This window comes from Harpia harpyja, chromosome 20 (assembly GCF_026419915.1).
Source record: "Harpia harpyja isolate bHarHar1 chromosome 20, bHarHar1 primary haplotype, whole genome shotgun sequence".
Taxonomy (NCBI): domain Eukaryota; kingdom Metazoa; phylum Chordata; class Aves; order Accipitriformes; family Accipitridae; genus Harpia; species Harpia harpyja.
In genome coordinates, this window is record NC_068959.1 from 18,474,405 (window position 1) to 18,499,845 (window position 25,441).

Genomic DNA, 25,441 nt, shown 5'->3' on the forward strand with positions numbered 1-25,441 from the left:
TACAGTTCATTAGCTTCTACAGGTATCCTCGCTGTCTGATTACTATATTTTTAAGTATTTTGCCGTACTCCACCCTCAGCTTTTGGTGAACTAACAGAACAGTATCTCTTCCCCTTCCCATCCCATTGGCAAATGCTTTTGGTCATCCAAAACGCCTGGACTTGTGCCTGCTGCACTTTCATTTTCCTAATGAGAAAGATTAGAATCATATATACACACAGCTTCAGATGCATTTCATGAAAGTGTTCTATAAAGATGTAAATACTTATCTCCTTTCTCCTCCTATATTTATTTGGGGGTTTTGCCTTTTTTTTTTTTTTTGCTTTTAACAGCCCCACTTACACTGTCTGAATCTTAAGCACTAGAGCAGGTCTTTTTCCTCTTGTAGATTTCTAATAGATAACATCAAGATTTTGCATGTTGAACAAGTGTTAATGATATTAATAACTGCTATTTTGTACTATCCTGGTTTAATTTCAATTTGCTGATCATGATGAAAAGCAAACTCTGACACTATTCCATTAGTAATGTTGGAAAATGCACATAAACGGGTTAATATTTCAGCCTTCCTCTTTCTTATAATAAACAGTAGAGAATTATACCACATTAATGATAATAACTTTTTTCCACTACAGTTTAATGAATTTAAAATTGTGTTTAAGCCCTGAAATTTTCCTGTGAATGATAGCTAAGTGGTTCATCAGCTGTGTGATGAAAAAGCTTGTACTAGTTGTGTGCCAAGTACCAGTCAAATACAGCATGCAGGAGTATCTTGTGTTCCTCCTGTGTCCAGTAGCAATTTGCAAATTGGCTGAGAAAGAGAGTTCTTTTCAGACAATCGAAAATGTGTCTATATGTGCATCAGAGCTTTCCTAAGACTCTTGGCGCTAGAAACAAACATGTCTCTATTGTGAAATATCTTTGTGCTAAGCATGCAAACTTCTGTGGTTATGTTAGATTACTGTATTTAGTAAGACATCATGGATGTTTTCTACTACATAATCATGCTCTTTATATCATGACTTCTGTTCCTTAACATTTTATAATATATGCAAATAGCAGGGAGATAGCCTTTCTTGAGTAATACACTTGTTTGAAAGTAAAACAAGGCTAAGATTTGAGTTAAATACAAAACTTACTTCTAATATAAGCTTCTTTACCGTACCCTATATTTTATGCATATATTTCATTGTATACAATTGGTGTTAGGTGTTTAGAGTGCAAACTTTGTAATATCTGTGTGAGTGTATTTTGGTTTTGAGTGGTTTTCCCTCTCCCCTTTCCCAAAGGCAGAGAGATCCATGATAACTAATACCTCTTTGGACCATAAAAAAATTTATTTTCTTGACAGACGAGTATGCCATGAATACATACTGTATTGTTAATGAAGTATTTAAAGGGTGTGTCTGCCAGTAATGATGTATATGGTTCTGGCAGCAACTGGTCTCAACCAGACAGAAAATTAGGACCCTGTCTAAAATATGGAACAAGAGTTTAACAGTAAACTTGAATTGTAGCTCTGTAAAGCAACTGTACCTCAGAAAGCCCAAGGAAACAATAGATAGTAACTCAGTCTGTGTTCTTACAATGCCTGTGTATTTTCAGGCATTCCTGAGAATCAACTGTATATTTTGTCCTCATGTAACGGATTGCCATCCATAGTGGGTGCCATTCAATTTTCTGGAATGCCTGCCCTTGGAATGACACCTGGTATATTAAAAGTTACAAAATGCAGATAAAGACAGGCAGAACAAAGGCACTTTAATATCTTGCAACAATCTAGGCTAGATACTTATTTTCTACTGCCAAGCAGAAAGAACGGAAACATACTGACTAATTTTTACCAGAACAATAATCAGACATCCACCAGTAAACATGAGTGTAGGCCAAAGGAAAGCAAAGAGGAGGCCTTTCGGGGGATAAAGTCTGCTTAAAATGACATTGGTCTGCGTTCCTCCTGGGTCGTAGTAGCATGGGAAAGTCTGGTATTTTTTGAAATTGCTTGCAATTGTTTCTATTCGTGCTTTAACTTCTTTAGAGTTCTCCGACTTGCCTGGGACATATGAGCACTGGAATAAAAAATCAAGGAGATTCATTATAATGGATACTCTGATACAAAGTTTGTAGTTAAGTCAGATTGAATAAAACAAACATGCTAGTACTGACAAAAACTTCCGTAGTTTGGGTAGCATCCCTGGAGATCGCTTTGGTTTCCTTATGTCCACAATCCATTTGCCATGTTTCCCTGTTTCTGTCAGTGTGTCTATGCCCCCAATCTGCATATTTACAGATTGGAGTAATGTTGCTGGAAACCAATAATACATATGTGCTCAAAATTAAAATGCAGTCTTTGAGACTGACTTTATTATTACAGTGCCAAGCTTGGATTCCTAACAGAGCTTCTAGGCACCAGCACAGCAGAAATGTGTTAGTTGTGCAGAAATTCACAACTGGCTTGCCAGCGTGCAGGAAAAAGAAGTTGCTTCACTGTGCACATCTGATTGTAACTAGCAGAAAAATAAGAGGAAAGCATGGCTGTTGGAGGCTTCCCACTTGTCCTCATAACACAGAACTATTTTGACCTGAAGTAATAATGCAAGGTTATTTAGGCTTCAGTGGAAACACTATTAGACTTTAAAGCACTCATTTTTGTTGTTGCTGATAACAGTTTCTTTTCTGCAATATTATTTTGCATACATGATAATGCTTAGGTATCTTAAGCTGGAAACTGGCCAAGGCAGAAAGGGGATGGTTCCTGACCTGAAGGCTTATACTTGCAGTAATGCAAACAGTAGGTAGGAAATCAGCAAATCACCTCCTCTTGCAGTGAACGAGACTCTTGTTTCAGTCTACAGTGGATAATTTCTGCTTTGCTACTTCATTGTATGTAGCTTTCCCTGAGATAGTCACTATAAAGATAGGTATTGGCTAGCAAAATTCTCTTCAGCCAAAGTGTTTTATGCTATCAGGTTTGCACTATGTGAAACACTAATCTATATAATTTCTTTAAGAAGATGAGCACTTGTAGTCTGAGCGTGTTTGGTTTGGATTCTGAAAGTGCTTCAGTCTTGGGCATCCAAGATCTGAATTTCACTTTATGCCCCCTTAGAGAGTGTTGAGCTGGAATAAGGGAATAAGGCCTCTGAAATACTCATGGTTTTGGAACTGGGACAGTGTACCTATAGGAGCACTTCTGGTTGTGGGGGGAGCAAGCCTAAAAACGTGGAGCTTTTTGCTGATTCCCAAGCAGAAACAATGGCAGGAACAAAAGGATAACAACCTACTTTTTCCCCTTCCCTAATCTTTCACACACCTCTAAAGCCAAATGAATACTGTGCACCCACATTTCTGTCCCTTCTGTGGTCTGCACTCATCCTCTGGGGAAGACATCCCTAAAACAACTGACCAAGGTACCTCTACTGCCGTACCCAGCATCTCTGCATTAAACAGGTGCTTCCTACAGTGCCACTGCCTTCTCTGTGAGTCCAGGTTTCTGCTGCCATGCTGGCCAGAAACTGTTGCAGACCAAACCAAAGACAAATGAGTTTTCTGGGTGGTCGTCATGCAAAATAACTGTTTTGTTTCTCCTTTGTGTCTAAAATCTGCATCATGTTCCCAACAGCACCCTCATTCCCCCTTTCTCTGCTTTCTTTGTTCCCTGCTTCATATCACACACTGAAAATGAAAGTAAAATTGGGATTTGTGCTCTTGCTTTGGACAGTTTTTAACTTCGGGTCTCTCCTGAGATAACTTAACAAGCAACTGAGCAAACCACAGTTTATCAACTATTTCTTACTATTGGTCTTCAACTCGGAGACTTACGTATTTTTAAATATTCATAAATGTAAAATATTCATGTTTAGTTGGTATAATTCCTTAACAAGTATTAACTTAATGTTTGACGTAATGTTTAAAACAAAATCCAGAACTGTGTAATTTCTGGAATATTTTAAAAATGCCTTGGTCTAAGCACAGACATCAACATGTAAAAGATGAACAATGCCTACTCTTACTCTGTTGCTTGGTTTAAAAACAATCACCCCTTCTCCTCAAAGGTGCTAGCTAGATAACAGCAGACAGCGATTATTCAATCTGTGTTGCCAAGTACCTTAGGATTTCTTTCCAGTGTATCTTCAGTCTGATACAGCATAACCTCTTGTCCTGAGGCTGTCAGATTAACCCACACCTGTAGACAGGGATAAGGAAAGATATCCTCATCCTCTGAGCCTTCGCTGTTTGGGCAGAGAACTTTGTCCTTGATGTTGGCTTTGAGTACCTTGCACACAGTTTCTGTTGTCCAGACACTACAAAACCAAAACAAAAGGTATTGCTTTTAAGTGTGTTAGCAACATCTGGTACGAGTTGCATGCTGGAGATGCATCTGTGTGTGCCAGCTCTAAATGGTGGCATGGGTGGAGTTCATGGCTGCTTGATCCTGGTGCGGTGAACTTTGCCCACCCTGAATCAATGGCTGCACCTGAAGAAGGGGTGCTATAGCAAAGCAGTGCAGGAAAGCATTTTTTTTTGTTGTTGCTGCTGTTGTTTGTTACACATTCTGTGGTTTGAAGTTAGATTCTAACCCCATCTGTAATCAGCTGTGAGTGTTATTCAAGAAACAAAAATTGCTATGGATTTTAATGTTTGGTAGTAAGTATTTGGAAGTGCAGTGAACTTGATGTCTCAGAAATACTTTGACTAATTTCATTCAGTAATCCTCAGAACTCAGATGAGTTCCCATGTTTTTCCCCCCTTCTCCTTTTCTTTATTACATGGACCTTTTGCATGAATAAGTAGCAGGATTTTGGCTGGCAAAAGTTCATTTTTTTGCTGTTACTTATCCCTGTTTCTCGAGAGTTACTCTTTTATTACTGATAACATAGTAAGCTTTTGCTTACAGCAGTACACGGTGGCAAAAAAAAAAAGAAATAGTCTCGCTCTAGTTCTTACACTAATCTTTTTACATGCAAATGTCTTTTGTAATAGAATCAGGAGGCTGGAAAATAAATAAAACAAATGTGAATTACTCTGTTTTAAAGATAATGTTTTTCAAACATTTTTGAGCTTAAAGGTGCTCTTAGCAAGAAGAATGAGGTGCATGTACTTGCTTTATCAAAATCTTCAAGCATGAAAAACTGAGCTGCACTCTTCATCTTGTTACTTTGGTTTTTTGCAAATTGATTTTGTGTGTGGAGACAGAACTTGCAAAATGAAATAAAAATGCGGGTAATAGTAACTTCTTCAGCATTCATTGTATTCTGCAGCATTTGCTGTGGTAGACTGGCCTGTTTGAAGCTGCTAGTTTCTCGTGATGGTTGATTTGGAAGTTAGATACAGATTCTTGACTGAACAATTTTACCATGACTTCTGTTGCTCAAGTTTTTATAGTTTTATTAAAAACAACACACCCTCCTGCATATGGAAAAGCGCTTTTTTTTTTTTTTTTTCATTTATTGTATTGGGTCTGGCTGAGATGGAGTTAATTCTCCCCATAGCAGCCCTCATAGCACTGTGCTCTGCATCAGTAGCTAGAAAGGTGTTGATAACACACCAGTGTTTTGGCTACTGCTGAGCAGTGCTGGCACAGCATCAAGGCTGTCTCCCCAACATTTTTGCCCCCCCCCGAATGGCAGGCTGGGGCAGGGCAAGATCTCAGGAGGGGACATAACCAGGACAGCTGACCTAAACTAACCAAACAGATATTCCATACCATATGATGTCAGCTCAGATATAAAAGCTAAGTAAAGGGAGACGGAAGGGGGGCATTTTTGTCTTCCAGAGCAACCACTATGCGTACTGAAGCCCTGCTTCCCAGGAAGTGGCTAGACATCGCCTGCTGATGGGAAGTAGAGAATAATGTCATTTTTTTTTCTTTGCTTTCGTGCGCGACCTTGGCTTTCACTTTATTAAACTGTCCTTATCTTGATCTACGAGCCTTTTGTTATATTTTCTCCCCCCTGTCCAGCTGAGAAGGGGGAGTGATAGAGCGGCTTTGGTGGGCACCTGGCATCCAGCCAGGGTCAACCCACTACATTTATGCAAGACTTAGCTTTCCATTATCAAGCTTTGATAAGCATGGTGGGGTTTTATTTTACATGTTTTCATAGTAAATGTTTTGTTTTAGTCTGTTCTCATTCTAGCCCTGAAGATGATCAGTCCCTCTTTCTTGTTCTTACCTGTAAATGCCTGATGACTTCTTGGCTTACTTTTTTCTTTCTCTTTTATTCTGTCTTACGTTCTTGAAGAGCTCATAAGAATTTATTGTTTATTTATTGTACAATGTACTAACATATATTTCAGCACTGTTTTAATAACTGTATTTGATGCAGACAGGAAAAAGAAATAGCTTTGTGTTCATAAACAAATGGCTGTTATTACCTTTTAGTGTAGAATGGCACAATGGTGATCCCAATGAAGAAGTACATCATCGTGGAGCACGCGACCATTCCCAGTCCCAGGCACAGGGCTCTTGTCTCCCCCCGCTTCTGTGCAGTCACCAACTTTTTTCCCAACATAATTTAGAGTTGTGAAATCTGAACAATCTCTTTCTGGTATAAAATAAAATACAGAAGGGACAGGGAAAAGGTGACTAGGATTGGTTACAGGTATTGCAGTTGTGTAACAAGTTTCTGGAATATAATGTATCCCATGGAGGAACAGTCCCATTTTTGCAAAAACTAGAATTTAAAAAAAAGTTACTGTGCTTTTTGTTATCAGTAGACTCCTTTTTTACTTTCTGATATTTACCATAGAGTACTTTAAAAACTGTGCATGTGGGGAGGCTAGCAGATGGGGTAGGAAAACCTGATTACTTCTGGGGAGAGTTCTGTTAAGGCCTGATTGTCCCCAGCCTTAATTCAGTCTATTTTATGTTGCTGCTTCTCTGAAGTAAGAGATAGTGTGTTGTGGATTGGTAAAGGCTGTGTGAAGGGAAAATCTTCCCACAGTAGAACCCTTCTTACATTATCCATTATATTCTGGATTAGTCTGAAATGTGGTTGTTTTATTTCAAAAGAGCTGAAATAATTAAAAATTTAGCATTTGAGATGCCTGGTTCTGACTTCAGCGTGTTTGTTGTTTGGCCTTGTCCATTCAGGAATGCTCAAAACTTGATGTCTGATCAAATAGTGGAGAAAAGCTGCATTTTCTAGACAGTAGGAGTATGATGCCACCAAACTCAATGGAACAGGATTAGAAAACACAGTTAAAACTGCTATCATTTTACCACAAGCACGGAGTCAGGACTGCTGCTGGCACTAACGGGACAGTGCAAACTGTAAAGTATGGGTGTAACACCAGGGGAACTCTTAGGCAGATTCCCCCCACTCCCTTGCCAAATAGCATTTTAAATTATCTTGCTGATGCTTGATAAAGAGAATCTGAAAATAATTGCTGTGAATCCATATGCCATTAAATCATTATGACTGATGTATAGGATTAATATGTAAATGAGCTATAACAGCCACTGAGAGTTCAACCCATCACCACTATCTGTTGCACTGACAGCTGTAACTGAAGATTTGTGGGGGTTTGTTTTTTCATGAAAACATGGTACAAGCCATAGTTATGGGAAATGACAAGACCGGCAAGATTTGTGTGGGGTTTTTGGGGGAGAAGGGAGGAAAGCGGAGCAGAAGGAGGAAGGGAAAATATATTATGTACATGCTGAAACAGGTTTCAGTCCTGTTCTCATGTGCAAGGCAACCGTGCACAGCTTTGTGCAGTAGCTGATGCATTTTCAGGTTTTCAGCTTCAGGTGTGTGCAACTATTTAATATTTATCCTTACTGGCTGGCCTTCAGGATGGTGTGGTCCCTGCCTAAATCCACCTCTGTTCAGCTAAACAATGGAGCAAATATCAAGACTTAAGTTTGGCTTGTGCTTCTCTTACACTATATCAAAAGTTAGCAAATAGGCTCTTCAGGTTAACCGTGAGTAGACTGTCTCCAGCTGCCCCAGGCTGGCAGAGCTGTGGTGTTATTGGGGGTGGGGGACAACACTGAGTTCGGTGAAAGATGAGATAAAGACACCATCAGCTCTCAGAAGAAAGAATGTGAATATAATCTGAATGTTACTTTCTTTCCTATTAGTTCTGGTTTTCACTGGTAAATGTGCTTTACTTTGACTGTTTAATGATCAAAGGAAAAAAGTATTTGAACACTGAAATGCTACTGACTTTAGACTACTATAACACCTGAATGTTAGTGTTATTTACAATATAAACGTATACAGACAGTAAAACAGCTTTGGTCGTTTAGCATAACTTGGGGCTAGTTACAGGATTTTTCAAGTATATATTTTGAAGTTGCTCGTACATGATATCAAAATGAAGGGCTGTTCTGAGGTGTCCCTAGGAACAAAAGGAGTTGGAATACTGAATTTTGTCCAGTTCGATATTTAATTCCACTTTAAATAAAACATCAATATCCACTGTGAATTTCGCATACAGCATTTTGAGGGGAATTGTTTTTCTGATGATCATGTATAATTCACTGGCATTGTAAGAAGCATCTTAAGCTGGAAATTGCCAGAAGATTAACTTTACCTGCTTACTGGCATTTGAGTTTAATACAAAATGCGAGCTAAGGCCCTTAAATAAGGCTGTATTGTGTTTTTCTTGGTCTCTGGGGCTATAAATAGAACATGTGGCATCAAGCACTGTCAGCGTGCTCACGCTGTGCCTGCATACTCGTGTATAACCATGCACAGAGGCACACGCACCCTGCAAGGAGACTTGGGTAAATGTCCGTACTGACTGTTCCTTGGAAACTTCTGTCGTTTCTTTTAGCTCTGTGGGGGAAGAATGGAAATAGCATTTTCAAAAAACAAAGAATTCCAAAATATTTAAAATACTTTGCAACATAGCACCTTAAGACTAACTGACACTAAACTGACTCTCCTTTACCTATTGTGCAGCTTGGTCAGAGGGGAAAATGAAATATAGGAACATCATTGGTCCTGGAGCACAGGCCCCGAGACCATGTGGTACTTGAGTGGCAGTTCCTTATAACACAGTGGGAAGCTAATGATAGACAAGTGGAAACCTGAGTTGTTAGCAAGAAATTCTTACATACAGTAACAATGATTAATCTTTAATTAGTTCTGTGGGAAAATGAAAGAAAGATTGGTACTGCCACCATGACTTGTGGAAAACTTCTAGTGGCCTAGTGCTGTCAATGTCTTGAGTTTTAGATGAACCATAATGTTTACATAGCTGTCCCAGTTACGCTGAGAAATAGTGGGGTAATCAGACCCCTTGTTACATGGAAAACAAGAACTGTGGGACTATTAACCAAAGAATTAATAAATGTAATTGCCCCATGAATCTGCTTGAATGCCAGCCACATAAGCAGCAGAAGTACCAGTAAGCTTATCCTTCCTAACCATCTGAAACTGCCAGACTACCTCCTTAAGACACATAAGGAATTTGTATGTGTAAATCAGAAATTTTCACAAGTGGCCAAGAGGTTTTCCCAACATTATGTGCAGTGTTGTTCCCCATCCTGACACCAGACGGGCTGCCTGACCGCGGTTGTCTGCATGGGCTGCTAGGTGATGCTGTTTGCCTCTGCTCCCCCAGTTCAGATGTCTGCTCCACCCCAAAGAGAATAAGGACGTATAAATTATGCAGAGAATGTTAACAAGAAAGATTCATCTAAAAATATCTCACTGAGTGCTTCTATAAACATAAAAAATAACCAGCTAGGTCTTCAGGCAGTGTAAATCAGAGGTGCTCACGTCACTGTTGTGTTGCTGCACCAGTTTAGCTGTAAATGTGGTCCCTAAAATGGAAATACATAGTTCCTGCTGCATTTTTTTATGCTTCAAAATTTATTAGACCAGAAAAGTCTGTAACACTATTTCCTGCATGTGCAGAATAATTTAAGAGGAAACCCAAGTTATTGAAGGAATCCCTGTGTGCATTTTTTTCCTTTCATATTTAAATATTCTTATGTTCTTGTGCTGCAAATCCTGCATTTTCTGGCTCTCAAGACAAAGCAATGCTGCATGCATATAGAAAAACATATTTATTTGGAATTTCCCCATTGTTTAAAAGGTTAATATTTTTCAGATTAAAAATTCTTTTCTTGTCTCCTAGCTCTGTCAATGTATATTAGGAGGAATATTGAAAGAGCTAATTAAGTGTTTCCTCTGACAAAATCATTAAATCTTTGAAAAATGAAGCACTGCAGAGGACTTGATTGGCCCAGGAAATCTCTGAGCATATTTGAATTGGAAGATGTTGAAGTGTATGACGTAGTTTTTAGTCTGGCCTTCAGGAGCAAATCTAAATGTATCTTTTGCACTGAAGATTGTGGGGTGCCTCCATAATTATTAGGAAAATATAAGCTCCAAATCTTTTCATAATGTTCCCTCTCCCTAATCTTCTTCAGTCTAGTTAAATTATACAGTACATTAGCTGTGCAATTTCAATGTATAATCACTGCATTGACAGCTGCTTGTGATAATCCTCGGGATGCCATCTGCTCGGGTTTGGAATAGAGTCCCTTGTTTTGATTAGTAGACATGTTTGACACTCTGTAGGAAGTCTCTGCCACCTCCTCCCCCATCTTTTGCAGAGTTTCCAGTGCTGTGACCTCTGTGAGTTTGGATGGGACCTCTCTTTTGAGCTATTCCAGGCTGCTCTTAACTTGGGTATGGTGGTATCAGTAGCACTGATGAATTCATCTTGCTCACTTGCGGAAGAAAGGGTGCTAAACCCTTCTTTCAAATTTAAGTTGGGAATAAATATTAACAGTGAGCTAGTAATTTTTTGACCTGGTTTATCCTACACCATATGGTGAATTTCCAGTGAGCATTTATGTATTGCTTTCAGATGAGCATCAAGTGCTAATACTACATGACACCAAGAAGAGTGATGCAAGTCATCCATATCTCTGTAGCGATGAGTTTTTAAACAGGCCTGGACCCTTTGGCCCTACTGCCTCTGCGTACAAAATACCCGTTTGCTTTCTCCTATCAAGTGCCAACTTGATAGTCATCTTGTTTTATTCTCAAAACACCTTGTGTGGACAACATAAAAATTGCTGGCTGTGCTGGGTAAGTAAGAGGAGCATAGTATTTGTTGCCAGTTTATTGGCCAAGTACTTTGTGTGGGAACCAGAAGGCACTTGTAAGTTTTTTAGATCTATAAATATGAGCTCTGTACTGGTTATGCTACTGTGGCAGAGCTGCACAGCTTACATATTTACTACTGTCTCTGAGTAGAATTAGTTTGATCACTCATACTCGCCTACCTGTTTCCATGAGTATTTCAACACTGCTTAGATTCTTCTTTCTTTCTGTTTCAATCCTGCCCTTATCCTTTTCTTATCTACTGCCCCACCACTTACAACCTGGACAACAGGCCTGAAGTCAAAACTACATTTGCATTGGCACTTGCTTCTCCTCTCCCCACCTTCCATTTCCTACACTAGCATTTATATGCATTTCTTGCTGGTAACAAGTCTGCCTTTGCCAGGGGTGCTGGGGCCAGGGAACACTGGTGGTGTTCATTGCAAATTGGTAAGAAACCATTACTTAAAAAGCATTCTGTGCGTCTGGCAGCACAAATACTGTGTGTCTTACAGAATAAGGTGATGCTGAACCTCAGTGGAAATGTGCAGAGAAAAGAAGACTCTGCAGTGTACTTATGCAGCTGTTTTGGAAACCTGAAGCAGCAATATTTTGACTGTGTAACATGATACAACTACATTTATTTTATGAAATATGCTGTATCATTTTGCTTTATTAATGAACTCTTTAGCTGATGTGACACTAGAGTGAATTAGAGAAGTTAGCTTTTTTGTTTAAAAACCTATGCAGTTGTTTAAGAGTAATTCTGTTAGCTTTTAAACCTGGTGGTTCTTAAAAAAGAAAAAGAGTTACTTGCTCAGTTCAGCAGTTCTGAAATCTTTCTCGAGTGCTTCTTTTGGATTATGTGTAGTACAGGGCTGCACAGAATGAATCAAATTAAGAGTAGATTTCAGCGAAGCCTGAAAGAGTTCAAGTTCCTCTCTAACTTAGAGCTAGACAAGCACAGCCTCTAAAGGAATACTGAACACCCAAAGCCATGAAACTCCTAAGAGTAAAAGTCTATTTACCATTAAAATGAATAAAAGCTATGATCTCATATGGGTTGCAGACTCCTAATTTGTGAAAATATTACCATTATCTTTGCTAATAATTATGGAGAATTATCAGATTACATCCAATTACAAAAGAGAGAACAACTTTTCTGTAGCATGTGGGCTATCTGGCCTGCCTTCCATAGGTCTGCAGATTTAGAAAGATTGTTGCTTCCGAGAGCACTGTACTTCTCAAACCCAAAGCTATTGCATGCTCCCAAAGAAAACCAGTGGCTTAGAAATATACTTACTTTTTTTGATGAAATGGTTCTTTCTCTGATGAAAAAACTTCTGTTACATGACAGGTTTGTGATAGCAGTGGAACTTAGAGCTGAAAGGGATTATTTTTTTTTTTTTTTCCCCCTTCTCCTTTCCTGTACTTCTCTGAGTTTGCTTTGCTGTGGCTAAACTCCTAACTTAGTTCCCTTGTTACGAAGCTTTCTGTAACCATAAATGGTAAGGTATGAAAGAGCACTGTCCTTTTTGAGATTAATTGCTGAAAACCGGGAAGCCACAATACTAAGACCAACTACAGCTGAAGAGGCTGAGTTTTCTTATACCCTAGGGCCCTTTTACCACACACCCTGGTGGATTTGTCTTAAACTATGGTCCTATTCCTTTTGTACAGCTTCCTCCCCCCCCCCCCGAAATCTGATAGGTCTTGATTCTTAATTCTTAATACCTAAGCTATTAACAGCTGTATGTGAATGCTTTGTTGCCACTAGTTTTGGTCAGTTTGGATGCAACAGATGCTAAAATTTTGACTGTACATCAGAGACCTGTAGACAAGAACAAAGCATCCATCATGCCATAGATATATTAGTGTCCAGCATGTTCCTCTAGCCAAAAAGCCAAGTCTGCTTCTGGGACATATAAACAGATGACTCCTAGCACAGAGCTTCAGAGAAGAGCTAAAATAATACTTTTTTTGAGAGAGGATAACTCTTTTATTGGGAGACTAAAGGAACTGAAATGAATTAATCCAGTAAAAGCATTAAGAATGTTCTGAGCATTGTAAACAAGGGTAAGATACCCTCCACCTTGCTTTAGCTATCTAATAATTAGCTGTTTCAGCTTAAGCTGGTCTTCTGGGCTTGCTTTTGTTAAAAGATTTGAAGTTGACATGTTCAGAAAGTTCATGCTGTCTGAAGATAACAGATGAATCTCCCCCAAAAGGACCTTTTCTATTATTATTGATGCAGAAGAGAGCACACAAAGCTAACTTGGATTTTAGATAACTGTCTGTTAAACACTTAACGCGAAGTAAGATGAAGCCTGCTACTATCATCTAGATGGGAAAGATTTATGATCATAGTCATTTTTTAATGTTTGAGAAGTGATGTAGCTAAATTTAAAGAATGACATTTGAAGGTTGGAAAAAGAGCCTTATGAACAAAACTTACTCCCATATAAAATGTGATCTGGTTAAATGGAGTTTTCTATCATTTTTTGATACTTAGAAAACACTACTCCATATTTCAAAGATGCAGGCTCTGGCTCAAGCAAAAGTCATCCTTTTAATGAGGAATTTATTAAAAGTGATTTTGGGGCTGTGTGACTCGGGAGACGAGGTAGGAAACAAGGTAACCCCCACTGTCTGAAATTCATGAATCTTCGACTGGCTGTCTCTTCTGCCTGCTCTCCTTAACCCAATGGCTAATAGACACAGATCAATTTTTAAGAGCCGCACTAAGGAGTTCTACTGTAAAATTAACACAAAACTTGGGGATTCCACAAGCAAAACAGAGATTATGTTTTTAAAGTTTCTCAGCATACTGAAGGAGGTGGTGGTAGAGTGCTTTGCCTCAGTTTGAGGTGCACTGGTGATTTATTTGAATAGACAGAAGGTATGCTCCAAGTTTGGTGCCACACTTAACCTTTTGCTTGTTTCTTTTCCTCTCACATACACTGCAGATGTGCAAGTCCAGGTGACTACTGGCTCTCTGAGAACTAACCCAATAAAATAACGTGGATGTGCTAAAGGGAGGTGCTGTGCTGATACCCACTTCTAACCTTGGCATATTTCAACGTGCCACTGGCCTGTACTGAGTGATGTGTATGTATGAGAGCTGCATCAATGGCAATCAATTTGGCAAAGCCAAGTGTTTGTTATAATATAAACTGTAATTCTGTATTACACTCTAAAATAGCCTCTGTCTTATTAAAATCATATAAAGTTTGGGGGGGGGGGGGTTGCAACTTGAGGGGAGGGAGGAAAAAGGGAACAATCTGGTGATTGAAATCACCATATGCTTTTGCTCTGGTGCTCCTTTTCCTTGCAGGAGCTGCAGTGCTTGCTCCTCCTCTAGTCTTGCTCCTGGCTATCTGTATTGGCTTTGTGTGGCAAGGTTTTGGTAGCGGGGGGCGTTACAGGGGTGGCTTCTGTAAGAAGCTGCTGGAAGCTTCCCCTGTGTTCGAGAGAGCCCATACCAGCTGGCTCTAAGACGGACCCGCCGCCGGCCAAGGCCAAGCCAATCAGCGATAGTGGTAATGCCTCTGTGATAACATTTTTAAGAAGGAAAAAAAAGTTGGGACGGAGGTATTCGGCAGCTGGAGAGAGGAGTGAGAACATGTAAGAGAAACAACCCTGCAGACCCCCAGGTCAGTGAAGAAGGAGGGGGAGGAGATGCTCCAGGCGCCAGAGCAGAGATTCCCCTGCAGCCCATGGTGAAGACCATGGTGAGGCAGGCTGTCCCCCTGCAGTCCATGGAGGTCCACGGTGGAGCAGATATCCACCTGCAGCCCGTGGAGGACCCCACACCGGAGCAGGTGAGTTCCCGGAGGAGGCTGTGACCCCATGGGAACCCCACACTGGAGCAGGCTCCTGGCAGGACCTGCGGATCTGTGGAGAGAGGAGCCCATGCTGGAGCAGGTTTTCTGGCAGGACTTGTGACCCCGTGGGGGGCCCACGCTGGAGCAGTCTGTGCCTGAAGGACTGCACACCGTGGAAAGGACCCATGCTGGAGCAGTTCGTGAAGAACTGCAGCCCGTGGGAAGGACCCACGTTGGAGAAGTTCGTGGAGGACTGTCTCCCGTGGGTGGGACCCCATGCTGGAGCAGGGGAAGAGTGTGATGAGTCCTCCCCCTGAGGAGGATGAAGCGGCAGAAAATAACGTGTGATGAACTGACCGTAAACCCCATCCCTGTCCCCCTGTGCCCCTGGGGGGGCTTGGTAGAGAATCTGGGAGTGAAGTTGTGCCTGGGAAGAAGGGAGGGGTGGAGGGAAGGTGTTCTGAGATTTGGTTTTATTTCCTATTACCCTACTCCAGTTGAATTCTAATAAATTGAGTTAATTTTCCCTAAACTGAGTCTGTTTTGCCCGTGACAGTAATTGGTGAGAGATCTCTCCTATCCTTATCTCGACCCACAAGCTCTTTGTTATATTTTCTCTCCCCTGTCCAGCTGAGAAGGAGGGGGAGTGATAGAATGGCTCTGGTGGGCACCTGGCGTCCAGCCAGGGTTAACCCATCACACTATTACAGTGGGACACCGTGAACCAACTCAACCTGCTTGTTCAAGGCAGGATTTCCCCAGTCTCAGAGGAGCACGGGACCAGCTGTAGCCTCTGCATGAGGAACTGCTGCTGGGACGCTAATTCACTGCTTATTTGTAAGCTGTGTTATCTAGTGATGCACAGTTTCTCCTGGCCTTATGCTGGCCCAGAGAGGGGATGTGGGGTTGCTGCTGGAACGGCTGAGTTCCTGAGAGTGCTCTTCGAGTATGGGTGGCAGAGCAAATCGAGGCCGGTTAGGGTCAGCTGGAGCTAAAGGCAGTAGTCTCTGTTGGTCTATGATCCTTTTGCAAATACTAGTTTTAGCCAAGATAAAAAATTTTGCAGCAGCCTTCCCAAGCTTTGCTTGAGGTGCTGTTTTAATGTTTGATCCCTGACTATAATTGGGGGAAGAAAAAGGGAAGACAATGTCAGAGTAGGCTTTTCTGAACTTCAAATACTCTTTTTCGAACCTGAACAAGTTTCTTTTCAATGTCTTCCTTCCCACTTATTTTATTCCAAGGTATTAAACCCTTTGGCTAAGGCCAAAATAAATTAAATTTGAGGGATAATTTCCCATGATTCTTTAAAAAATGAGCAATGCTTCAACTTGGAAAAAACTGCCACGTCTGTAAGTTAGCCAAGTATCTATGCTTAGAATTATCAGTCTCCAGAACTGCAAGAAGCTATCAGACAAATTAAAGAGAATTAAGGTAAGTATTTCTGAGGAGTTATTTTCTCTGTAAGTGCTAGTTGGAAGCAAAAACATGGGAGAGCAGGTATGTGGCTCTGAAAGAAAACTTGTGTAAGCATTAGCATACAAGGATTGTAGATCTGTTTTGTAAATAAAAATGTGAAGGGACTGCAAACATTACACAAGTGGCAGGGGAAAAGTGTTTCTGGTGTTTACTTGCTGTACTGCTCTGCAATGACTACTCAAACCACTGTCCTTTGTGCACCATCTGTATTGTAGAATGCTTTGTTCCAACTCCCTTTTGTTTCTGATAGGGCCTGGTCATTGTAGGTGTGTGTTAGTTCAGAGGACTCTTAACCATCCCAACAAATCACTGACTTTGTTGTGATTCTGGAGCTTAAAGGAAGCTCAAGAGAGTCTGGTTCCACCCCACGTGCTACTGAACATTTTGTTGTTGTGACATCACATGAATTAAACTTATTTTTTGTTTGCAGGTGACCTGTTACGCATTAGGCTGTCCTTTGTAACAGGTGGATCTTGCTGCACGTCCTAGTCAGATTATAAAAATAGTGACCATAGGAAAGTAGAAGTGATGTGAATTTGCAAACTATGAATTCACTTTTGGCTCTCATGTGAAGAGCAGTTCAGGAGTTAAAAAGGGGAAAGGGAAAAAAACACCCAACTAGTATCTTTTAGTTGGTCAGAACTGATTGTTCCATTCTTCTAAGCTGATAATCCATAAGGATTGTTTTCATGTTAGGGCTAAGAAAAACTTAATGGCTGTGAGACAGAGCCAGTTTAATAAGTATTGCTGTTTTATTTCCAGGACTTTCTGGTGCTTCTAAAGAATCAGTGAGCTGTGAAATGAGAACAGTTGTTTGGCTCTTCAGAGAGCCTTGCAAAGTTATTAGCTCCCCCCTTCCTAATTGAAACATATTCATAGTGTAGTACATTGTTGTTTTTAATGGGCATCATAAAGAGAAGCTGTGGCTCTTGAACAAGGAACAGTCACATATTAAAAATGAAGTGAGTTAGAAGGAGAAGGAGGTCCTAAGTGTTGGCATTACTAAATCAGGCGCAGGCAAACTTCAGGACTCAGCTGCTTCCTCTTCAGTAACTAAATAAACAAACTGTCTTCTGGACTTGCTGATAACTCACCAGTTCATGAGGGCTGAGGGAGTCCTCAGAACTTGTCACACAGATACATAAGCAGGGATTTTGAATTGTCTGTTTGGTGTCCAACTTCACAGCGTGGTGGCTGTGCACTTGTGATGATTTCGTGAGTGAAAGGTAGCTGTGCCTCCCTGTGATGTGTTGTACCTGTAGTAAAGCATAATGCTGTGGGAGGATTTCATTTCTCTCTGAAGTTACTGAGAACTCTCTTACTACTGTGTCTTGAAAATGAAGTTAGAGAGGTGTCTTGAAACTGAAGTTAGAGAGGATGTTTAACTGTTTGCTGCATCCAACCCTCTGTGGATACATACTAACAAATTTCAGAGAATAAGGGCATGGTTTTCAATCAGATAATAAGTGCATGTACTATTTTCTCAGTTTGGATCTTGTATGTGTAATCAGTTCTTAATAATGTTATTCCAGATAGAGAAGCCCTTGATATCTAAAAAAACCCCACACCACCAGCACAAAAAAAAAAACCCAAACAAACAAAACAAACTCACAGCACATTGTATAGAATTTTCAATTGTGAATTTAAAAGTATTTTACAAAGGAAGGTTGTTATTGTTTATCCTTGCTTTAAGTAGATGGGCACAAGGAGATAAGTGCCTCTGTCTGGCAAGTGAGAGCTGATCAGACAACTGGATTTGCTGAATTTCTGCACTGTGCTCTGTCCAGTTTGTAGTTAGAAGTACAGGGGAGGCATGGAGGTTGCTCTGAGACTATGGCCTCTTCCACCTTACTCCTTTTATCTGTCACAGTGACTCGTGCTATCTCACTGTTATATGCTTAGGTGTATTGACAGTAGCAAGCAAACCTGAATAACAAATTTTCAGCATAGTCTGGAATTGGTGTTGTCTGCTTTTGTCTGACAGTGTGTCTCAGGCATGTAAAGCATATTACATTACACTTGATGCTGATGGGAACTTTATACAATGACTGAATACTATCTGATTTCAGGCAAACAGAAGCTGCTAGGAACGTAGACTCATGTTCAGCTTCTCACGTTCAGGTTAACTACAAAGTGGAGCAAATATAAGGCCTTTCCTGAACTTGTGAACTTATTGCAGCAACTCTGTCATACAATAAAGTATGAAATATAGTGTAGCGGTACCATGTGTTCATGCCGGGAGACATAAGCATTGCCAAATAAACAGGTCAGATGCTTATCCAAGTTAGGACAAAGGGCTGACTCTGGTAGTGTTGTTGCTAATGGTCTCTGCTGTCATCTGTGAAGTTGGTTTCTGCAGTGAAATGGGTAAATTCCTGTTTCTGAACCTTGTCTGTTCAGTGTTTGTACTGTATCTGAAAGAAGGGCTTTCAACTCCTCATCTATAGAATGGGAACAATATTTACTTTCTTACTATCCTAAGGCCAAATACGTTAATGAAATGTAATTTCATAATGGAAGGTACTCAGTATATTAGCTGAGTATGACTCAGTATGTAGTCTGGCCAATGAAGGGAAAATTGTTTTGGTTTTTTTTCCCCCTGTATTGGATATTTTGCCAAGCTGACAAAATGCAGGCAGAAAAGAGAAGAAGCTTTCACAAAATAAGACATTTAGACATGACAGTGTGGTGTTACGTAAGCGTATGGGAATGTTATTTCTGAGCAGATGAGTAGAATTGCGTAGTACTGCGTAGCAGAAGAAATCAGAGAGTTGTTGTTATGATTTCTTTCTTGTTACTTTTTGAAACTAAATAGAGCTCCTGTATTTCTGTCTAACAAACCCCAGGAAGCAGTATGGCGATGTGCAGTCTAACAGGTTCTAGATATGTCAGACCTACTGCATATGCAATTTGCAGACAAGCACCTTAAGTTAAGCAAATCCAGCACATTCTGCAGGATTTAATTTACTGCCTATGTTTTGGACATCAGTCAGTCTGGTTATAGCGAGTCATATAGAAATGATAAAAACCTTTTTCTTTGCTGGCTTGAGGGAGAACCTCTGTGTTTTGGGGAGCCTGGATATTGATAACTTGAGTACAAGTCACATACCATAGGTATTAGTTTGTTGTTGCTTATCATATAATACTTGGAAGTCAGGGCAGTTGGTATGGTTCACGTGAACTGCCTGTTGAATTCCCACAGTTGGAGGAGCCTATTGCTCACTGCTACAATTCCTGGTGCCATTGCTCCCTTTGCTGGGAGCTCTGCTGCTGTTAATGTGAGCAAGGTGCTTCCTCCTCTGTGTCCATGCCTATGCATGGACACCCTTTACTGCTCTCACACCTTTACTGCTCTCCTGTATTGGGAAAGGGGGATTGAGAGGGGATGTGCTAACCCTCAGCTTCCTATATTCCCAAAATACATGATACTGTAAGTGTATCAGCCTTGCTACAGTGAATTATGAAGTCTCCAGAAGAGATACAAAACATAGTGGTGGAAAGAGTGATGTGCCTTCTTTTTCCAGAATTAAATTGCTTAAAGGCAGGTTAAAAAAAAAAAAAAATCAAATGGAAATATATTATTAAATGCCATTTGTTTCTATTCCACACCTGTTCTAAATAGAGAAGTTCACAATTTGTTTTTTCTTTTGCTGAAAGTCAGATTGATATAAGGAATTAAAGTAAATCTTCTTTTCCTTAACATTATTCTTTTGTTGCAGAAAGTTACTGTAAATGAGACTGTCGTCTATAAATAATAGCACTGATCTTGTGTTGCCTGAAGCAGTTAAATTTCCTTTTGGAGTGCAGTCCCAATATCTAGGCATTTTACATGCTTTATTATACACTTTTCATGAAAGTAACATGATTACTTTGAGCTCTTCCTTTACCTGGGGAATTTTAATCCATTTAAAAGTAACATTGCCCCAAGAAGTTAACGGCAGATAAGTTTTAGGCTTATGGAGCAATTTCCACTGTGATTAAAAACTCAAATGAGCCATTGGTAGCAGAGATCATTAATTTTGCCTGTGTAAGAGAGGAGGTCATGCAGGCTACTACTACAGCAACCTGGCGCTGGACTTCTCCATGACTTGTGGCAAGTCTCAGCTGAAAAGTGCCTGACATGTATGGCAGATCAGGGGAACATAGTTTGTGATTTGCATTTTTGCAGGTTCGCTGGTTGAAGTATGTTTACTCTATGCTGATGTAGAGAAACAAAAGCCACAGCTGCTCTGTGTGTGGAGAATAGGACGGGAGTGCTGCAAGGAGATGTGTGGCAGGAATTTGGTGGAGAGAATCGGTGGGAAATGGTCTTTTTCACACATGAGAAGCCCTAACTTCCTACCTTGGCAGAATCGAGGCAGAAACAGAGGTAATTTTCAGACTTCTCCACCTTCGCCAATTGGTCATGCTTTTGGGTTGGCAGCATTTTTATTCTGTAATCTTGGTCTTCATGCTTCTGGTATAATTTTTTGCTTGCTTTCTTTATTGATAACTGAAGACCGAAATATCAAGATGAGGCACGGATGCTGGGCATGAGGAGCAACTCTTCAGGGCAGGCAAAGATGAAGGTTATGTGATGCTTAGTCATTTCAGTGTCACTTCTGCCCCCAGTTTTACTGCAGGGCTGTCTTCTCTTGGTGCAGCATCTGGCTGGCACTGTGAGGTCCTGGTTACCAGAAACTGTGGTGAAGCAAATGGTGCTTGTGCTGCATGGATATGTTTGCGTCTCAGAGAAAGGGAAAAAAGAGTTTCTCAAAGAGAAAAGGGGAAAAAGCAAAGCTGAGCAAAAGAAATTATTTGGGCCAGTAGGACATATATCCTATTGGAACTATATATAGGCTGTATTTGCACATGAACAATTTCTGCTTTGAGTTCTCCCCATGAGGAAGGTTTGAGAGTATACCTACATGGACTTGATTCAGCTTGCATAGGTTCAATTACACCACATTGGTTTCCCTTTCGCTAATAATGTGCTTTAATGTGTAAATTCTTCCTCCTCTCAATAATTATATGTAAATGTAGAGAAAATAAATTGAAATTAGATTTAGTTTTGCCAACCAGCTTGGGCTGAGTTGTCAGTCTTCAAAGATGTGAATAAAATGTGTGCTGTTAGAGAATTGCACTAATTCTTTTTGTGGGGAGAAGAAACCAACAGACCTTACACTGTGACTGTCAGCTTCCCTTACTTTAACTGTGTATTTCTCCCTTGGACCCTACTGTTTTCACTGTTGGAGTTTAGTTTCTTGGTTTCTGTGTTATTGCTACTGACCTTGCAGTGTTGTGAGAAGGAATGGACTGATGAACCAAATAGAAACCTGTGACCGCTGGGAGGAATTTGGTGTTTATGCATACCATCTGCAGGAACTGGCACTTGTAGAGGAAAAGAGGTCCTGCAATACCAGGAGTCTTAGCTAAAAGTGAAAGGAATGAGTGCTTCATTTATGGAGGTATGATAGAGTTTTCTGCTTGTTTTAAAAATGTAGATGAAAAGAAAGAATTACTGAACTGTCAGGGCCTATATGTTTCAGCACGTCGTTTCCTTCAGGAAGGGATCTTCTGTTCTCTGGAGGGCTGTCTATGTTTAACAAGTCTCCGAGAAGGACATCTGACTGAGGATGTGGTGTGAATTGCTTTGCCCTGGCTTACCTTGTTCTTAACCATGAATGCAACTGTGACTACAATAAGGACATTCCTTCTATTCCCGTAAATCCAGGTTGAGTACTTTTTTTCTGATCTCAAATGCAGTGAGTGCTGATGCTTGTATGGTTTGTAGCCTCGTTTTACAGACTGAATTTCTTGTAATGCAGGGGATTATGAGAGGCAAGACCTTTGTAGCTGAGGAGTCCCCTGTAGAGTGAAATGTTTCTGTTGCACTTAAATACGAGTACTTGGAGAATTGGATCCCAATAGTGTGTATTTTGCTTTTGCTTGCAGAAGAAGGGACTTGAACACTAAAAAGTTACTTTTCTTATCCTTCTCATCCCCTTTTGTATCTCATGGTATTGTAATTAGAGAGCAGTAAACAAGAATATATGAAAACTAGTTTCAGGTCATACTTCTGATTGCCTAAACCAGAGATGATGTTGAAACCAAAAGCAATTTTAGGACAGTTCCCTAACCTTTGTGCTATAGAGTATGCTGGAATAAGTTATCCCTCCCAGTATCCCCAGGGGAGCTTTTTTGTAATATAAAGTAATTGGAGATGTCTTGGAGAAGAGACTAGAAATCTGTTATCCCAGCCTCAAGTCAGTGACCTTATCTCAGAATATGGATACTTTCCTCTTTCCAGAGAGATTCCCCCCTACCCCCCCACCAAGTTTTATTTGTATGTGAAGTAGAAAAGCTGTAGCATGAATAAGAAATTGAGAGATGCTCATCTGTCACATTGTAAAATTGAAGAGAATAAGAGGATGTGTGTGGACTTGATAAGCAAAACTGCAAGGTCTCTGTCCAAAACTTGGCTTGGAATTAAGAATGAAAGATTTTCTACTTGGCCTTGGGAAATAAATCCAAATCAAACATATTAGTTCAGCCTCCAAACTAAAATATCAACTGTTTGTATATGACTATCCTCAATAGAGTTTGTTTTAAGAAGACTTATGAAAATATAAACATTTTATGATAAATTTTTACTGCTCCCAACACACAGTTTCCATCCAAAACAAACTTATAAACCCCAGCCCTTCATTAGTGAGCTTCGTTAATGGTGTTATGGACTTTAATAGGAACTTCTGAGACATTTTACAGGATTTGGAAACCTCTTGATGAAATGCTATGGCTCACTAATTTAGAACATAAACAGTGGAGATGTTTAATCGTTGTTATCTGTCTTTGTACTTGCTCAGCAGTTCTGCACTCCCTCTGGATTTCTTTGTTCTTAGCAAAATTATTTATCTCCCTCAGGTTCTTTCAGTCTGTTGCTTTTCTCGTTCTGTTTCTAGGTGAATAAGCTTTTTTTTCAGGCTAAAGCAAAGAAAAGGTGAAAACTGCTTCCTGAACTTTGAATGTGTGAGATCCATTACGAAAAACTGCGGTGTTCATGGTGATGGTATGTGAAATACAGGTACTCTGCAGTAGCAGGCTTTGAACTGGGCCTCAAGTCAATGGTCTTGACATTTAGAAATTTTGGGGGGGGGGGGGGGGGGGGGGGAGGTGGATGGTGGTGTCTCTAATAGTTGGATTTTTTTCAACCATTAACACGTAAGGATGGGTGAAGAATACTAGATAAAAAGCAAAATGTTGTTCCCTCTCAACTCTACAAGATGGGATTTTTTACAACTTGACTTCAATGGCAAGAGGATCTATGCTGACAGCCTGTGCAGACCTTAAGTGGTGTTATTTAAAACTTGGTGTAAGCAACTGAATCAGAATTTTGACAAATAGAAGAATCTGTTGCTGTAGTATTTCTTGCAGGTTTTCTGAAAAGAAGAAAAATGTAGGAAACAAAGCCGCAAACCAATACTCTACTGAATTGATGTCTGTAGTGTCTTTTCTCCAACTATGTATGGGTATGGGCATCTTTTTGTCTGGCAGAGAAGCTAAAGGGATAGTGAAAGGTGACACAGGAGGGGATAGACTAAGTGTCTGTAGTATACCAGGTACAATTTCATATATATGACTAAAACTTGGCCCACAGTGCCCAGGTACTGATCCTGGGCATTCCTGATAAATAATCCTGTTAGAGAACCATGACTGAACAGTATCATCTTGACAAAATAAATGAAACCTGCTGTCTGATTTTTGTGGTTCATAACAAAGTTCTCAAACTGAAAATAGTCATCAAGTATTACTGTGTAAACTGTTTGAGGCTAATTAGACTCCTTATTAAAACAAAAGCCAATAATGTATTTATATTTCTCCCCCATCCTGCTTTTGATGCAGGTGCTCTCCAAAAAGCTTACAGATTGCTGGCGCTAACGTGGTAGGTGCAGGAAGTGTGATAAGCTTCCTGTATATGATTAAGGGTTTTTTGTAATGTACTAAATAGCCGTGTGTACAAGGTTCCCTTTATATAAAGTGTTTTACATCTTGCATTTGAATTAACAAGATCATATTCCTGCAAAGCTAATTATGCCAGGATAAAGCTGCACATGGGAACATCTCCATAGCTTCTTCATTAAAATATTTTGGAAATAACTAAGGACGTGCTAGCCAAAATGCCTTCAAAATCTGCAGAAATTGGCAGGTGTTTGTCTGTGGGAACAGGCAAGAGAAGTGATCAGGATTTTTTGCAGGGTTTACAAACTTCTTGTAGGATTTTAGAGCCAAGTTCAAGACATCAAAATGATCCATACATTATTATAATGGAAACTAAGATAAAAGGGCAGTTACAACTTGTATTCGTATTGTGTGCTTGTGATCCAGAACATGCAGCACATGTCTGCCTGTTGTTCACCTGATAAGGTGTCTGTGATGCCCAAATAAGAAAATGGCACAAATTTCTCATATGATACCCTGTTGATTTCTTTCACAGGCCAAAAAGCAAATGCATCCAAACTTTTAAAAATCTGAACTCTAGCTGTGCTCATTGGATCAGTGCTAGAGAGCTGAGATAGCACAGGGACTAGAACCGTGTGCGTGCCAAGAATTTATGATGACACAGTATCCAGCTGCTCTAACATATTGCCTCATTTGCCTGCATTATGTTACCACAAGATGTATCCTAGCCCCTTCCAGTTTCCTTATGTTCTGCTTATAGCAGGGGCACTGAGACAATATTGTGTACCCTCAGCAGGTGCTCTGAAAAAGGAGAGTTTCCAATTCCTACTATTTCCTTTTTGCATGTAGAAGGGAAGACTCTTTCAAAGCATTGGCAAGCAGGCTTCAGTAGTTAACTACTTCAGCTTTGAGTGCAATGATACTGGGTTTGTGTGTGCAATAAAAGGTCTATGCCAGACAATTGGTTTGGCAAAACATACAGTATGCTTTGCGCTAAATATTCTGGTTTCCTTTAGTCCTCTTCATTGCTTTTGAGATTATAAACTTTAGGATAGTTCCAAATTCACACTGAGCCTTTTGGACTTGCTTCTGAGACTGAAGTCAGCCTCCCGAGTCCCTCAAACAGAGCTT

At 40.2% G+C, this 25,441-nt stretch overlaps 2 protein-coding genes across 3 annotated transcripts in view; one reads left to right on the plus strand and one right to left on the minus strand.

Annotated features, from left to right (window-relative positions):
* Positions 1–25,441, plus strand: part of KCNIP1 (potassium voltage-gated channel interacting protein 1) — a 475,234-nt gene that overhangs the window by 38,194 nt on the left and 411,599 nt on the right. The gene's annotated exons all lie outside the window — the stretch shown is intronic.
* KCNMB1 (potassium calcium-activated channel subfamily M regulatory beta subunit 1) lies at positions 1,745–12,597 on the minus strand. 2 transcript variants are annotated; one of them, XM_052772088.1, is made up of 4 exons: positions 12,376–12,597; positions 6,376–6,545; positions 4,109–4,304; positions 1,745–2,069 (listed from the first exon to the last, which is right to left on the minus strand). In XM_052772088.1, exons 2-4 carry the CDS (start codon positions 6,510–6,512, stop codon positions 1,800–1,802), a joined length of 603 nt encoding a protein of 200 aa, XP_052628048.1. In that variant the 5' UTR covers positions 6,513–6,545; positions 12,376–12,597; the 3' UTR covers positions 1,745–1,799. The 2 variants fall into 2 exon arrangements, with proteins under 2 accessions (XP_052628048.1, XP_052628047.1); XM_052772087.1 differs by having other exon boundaries at positions 6,376–6,539; positions 12,376–12,554.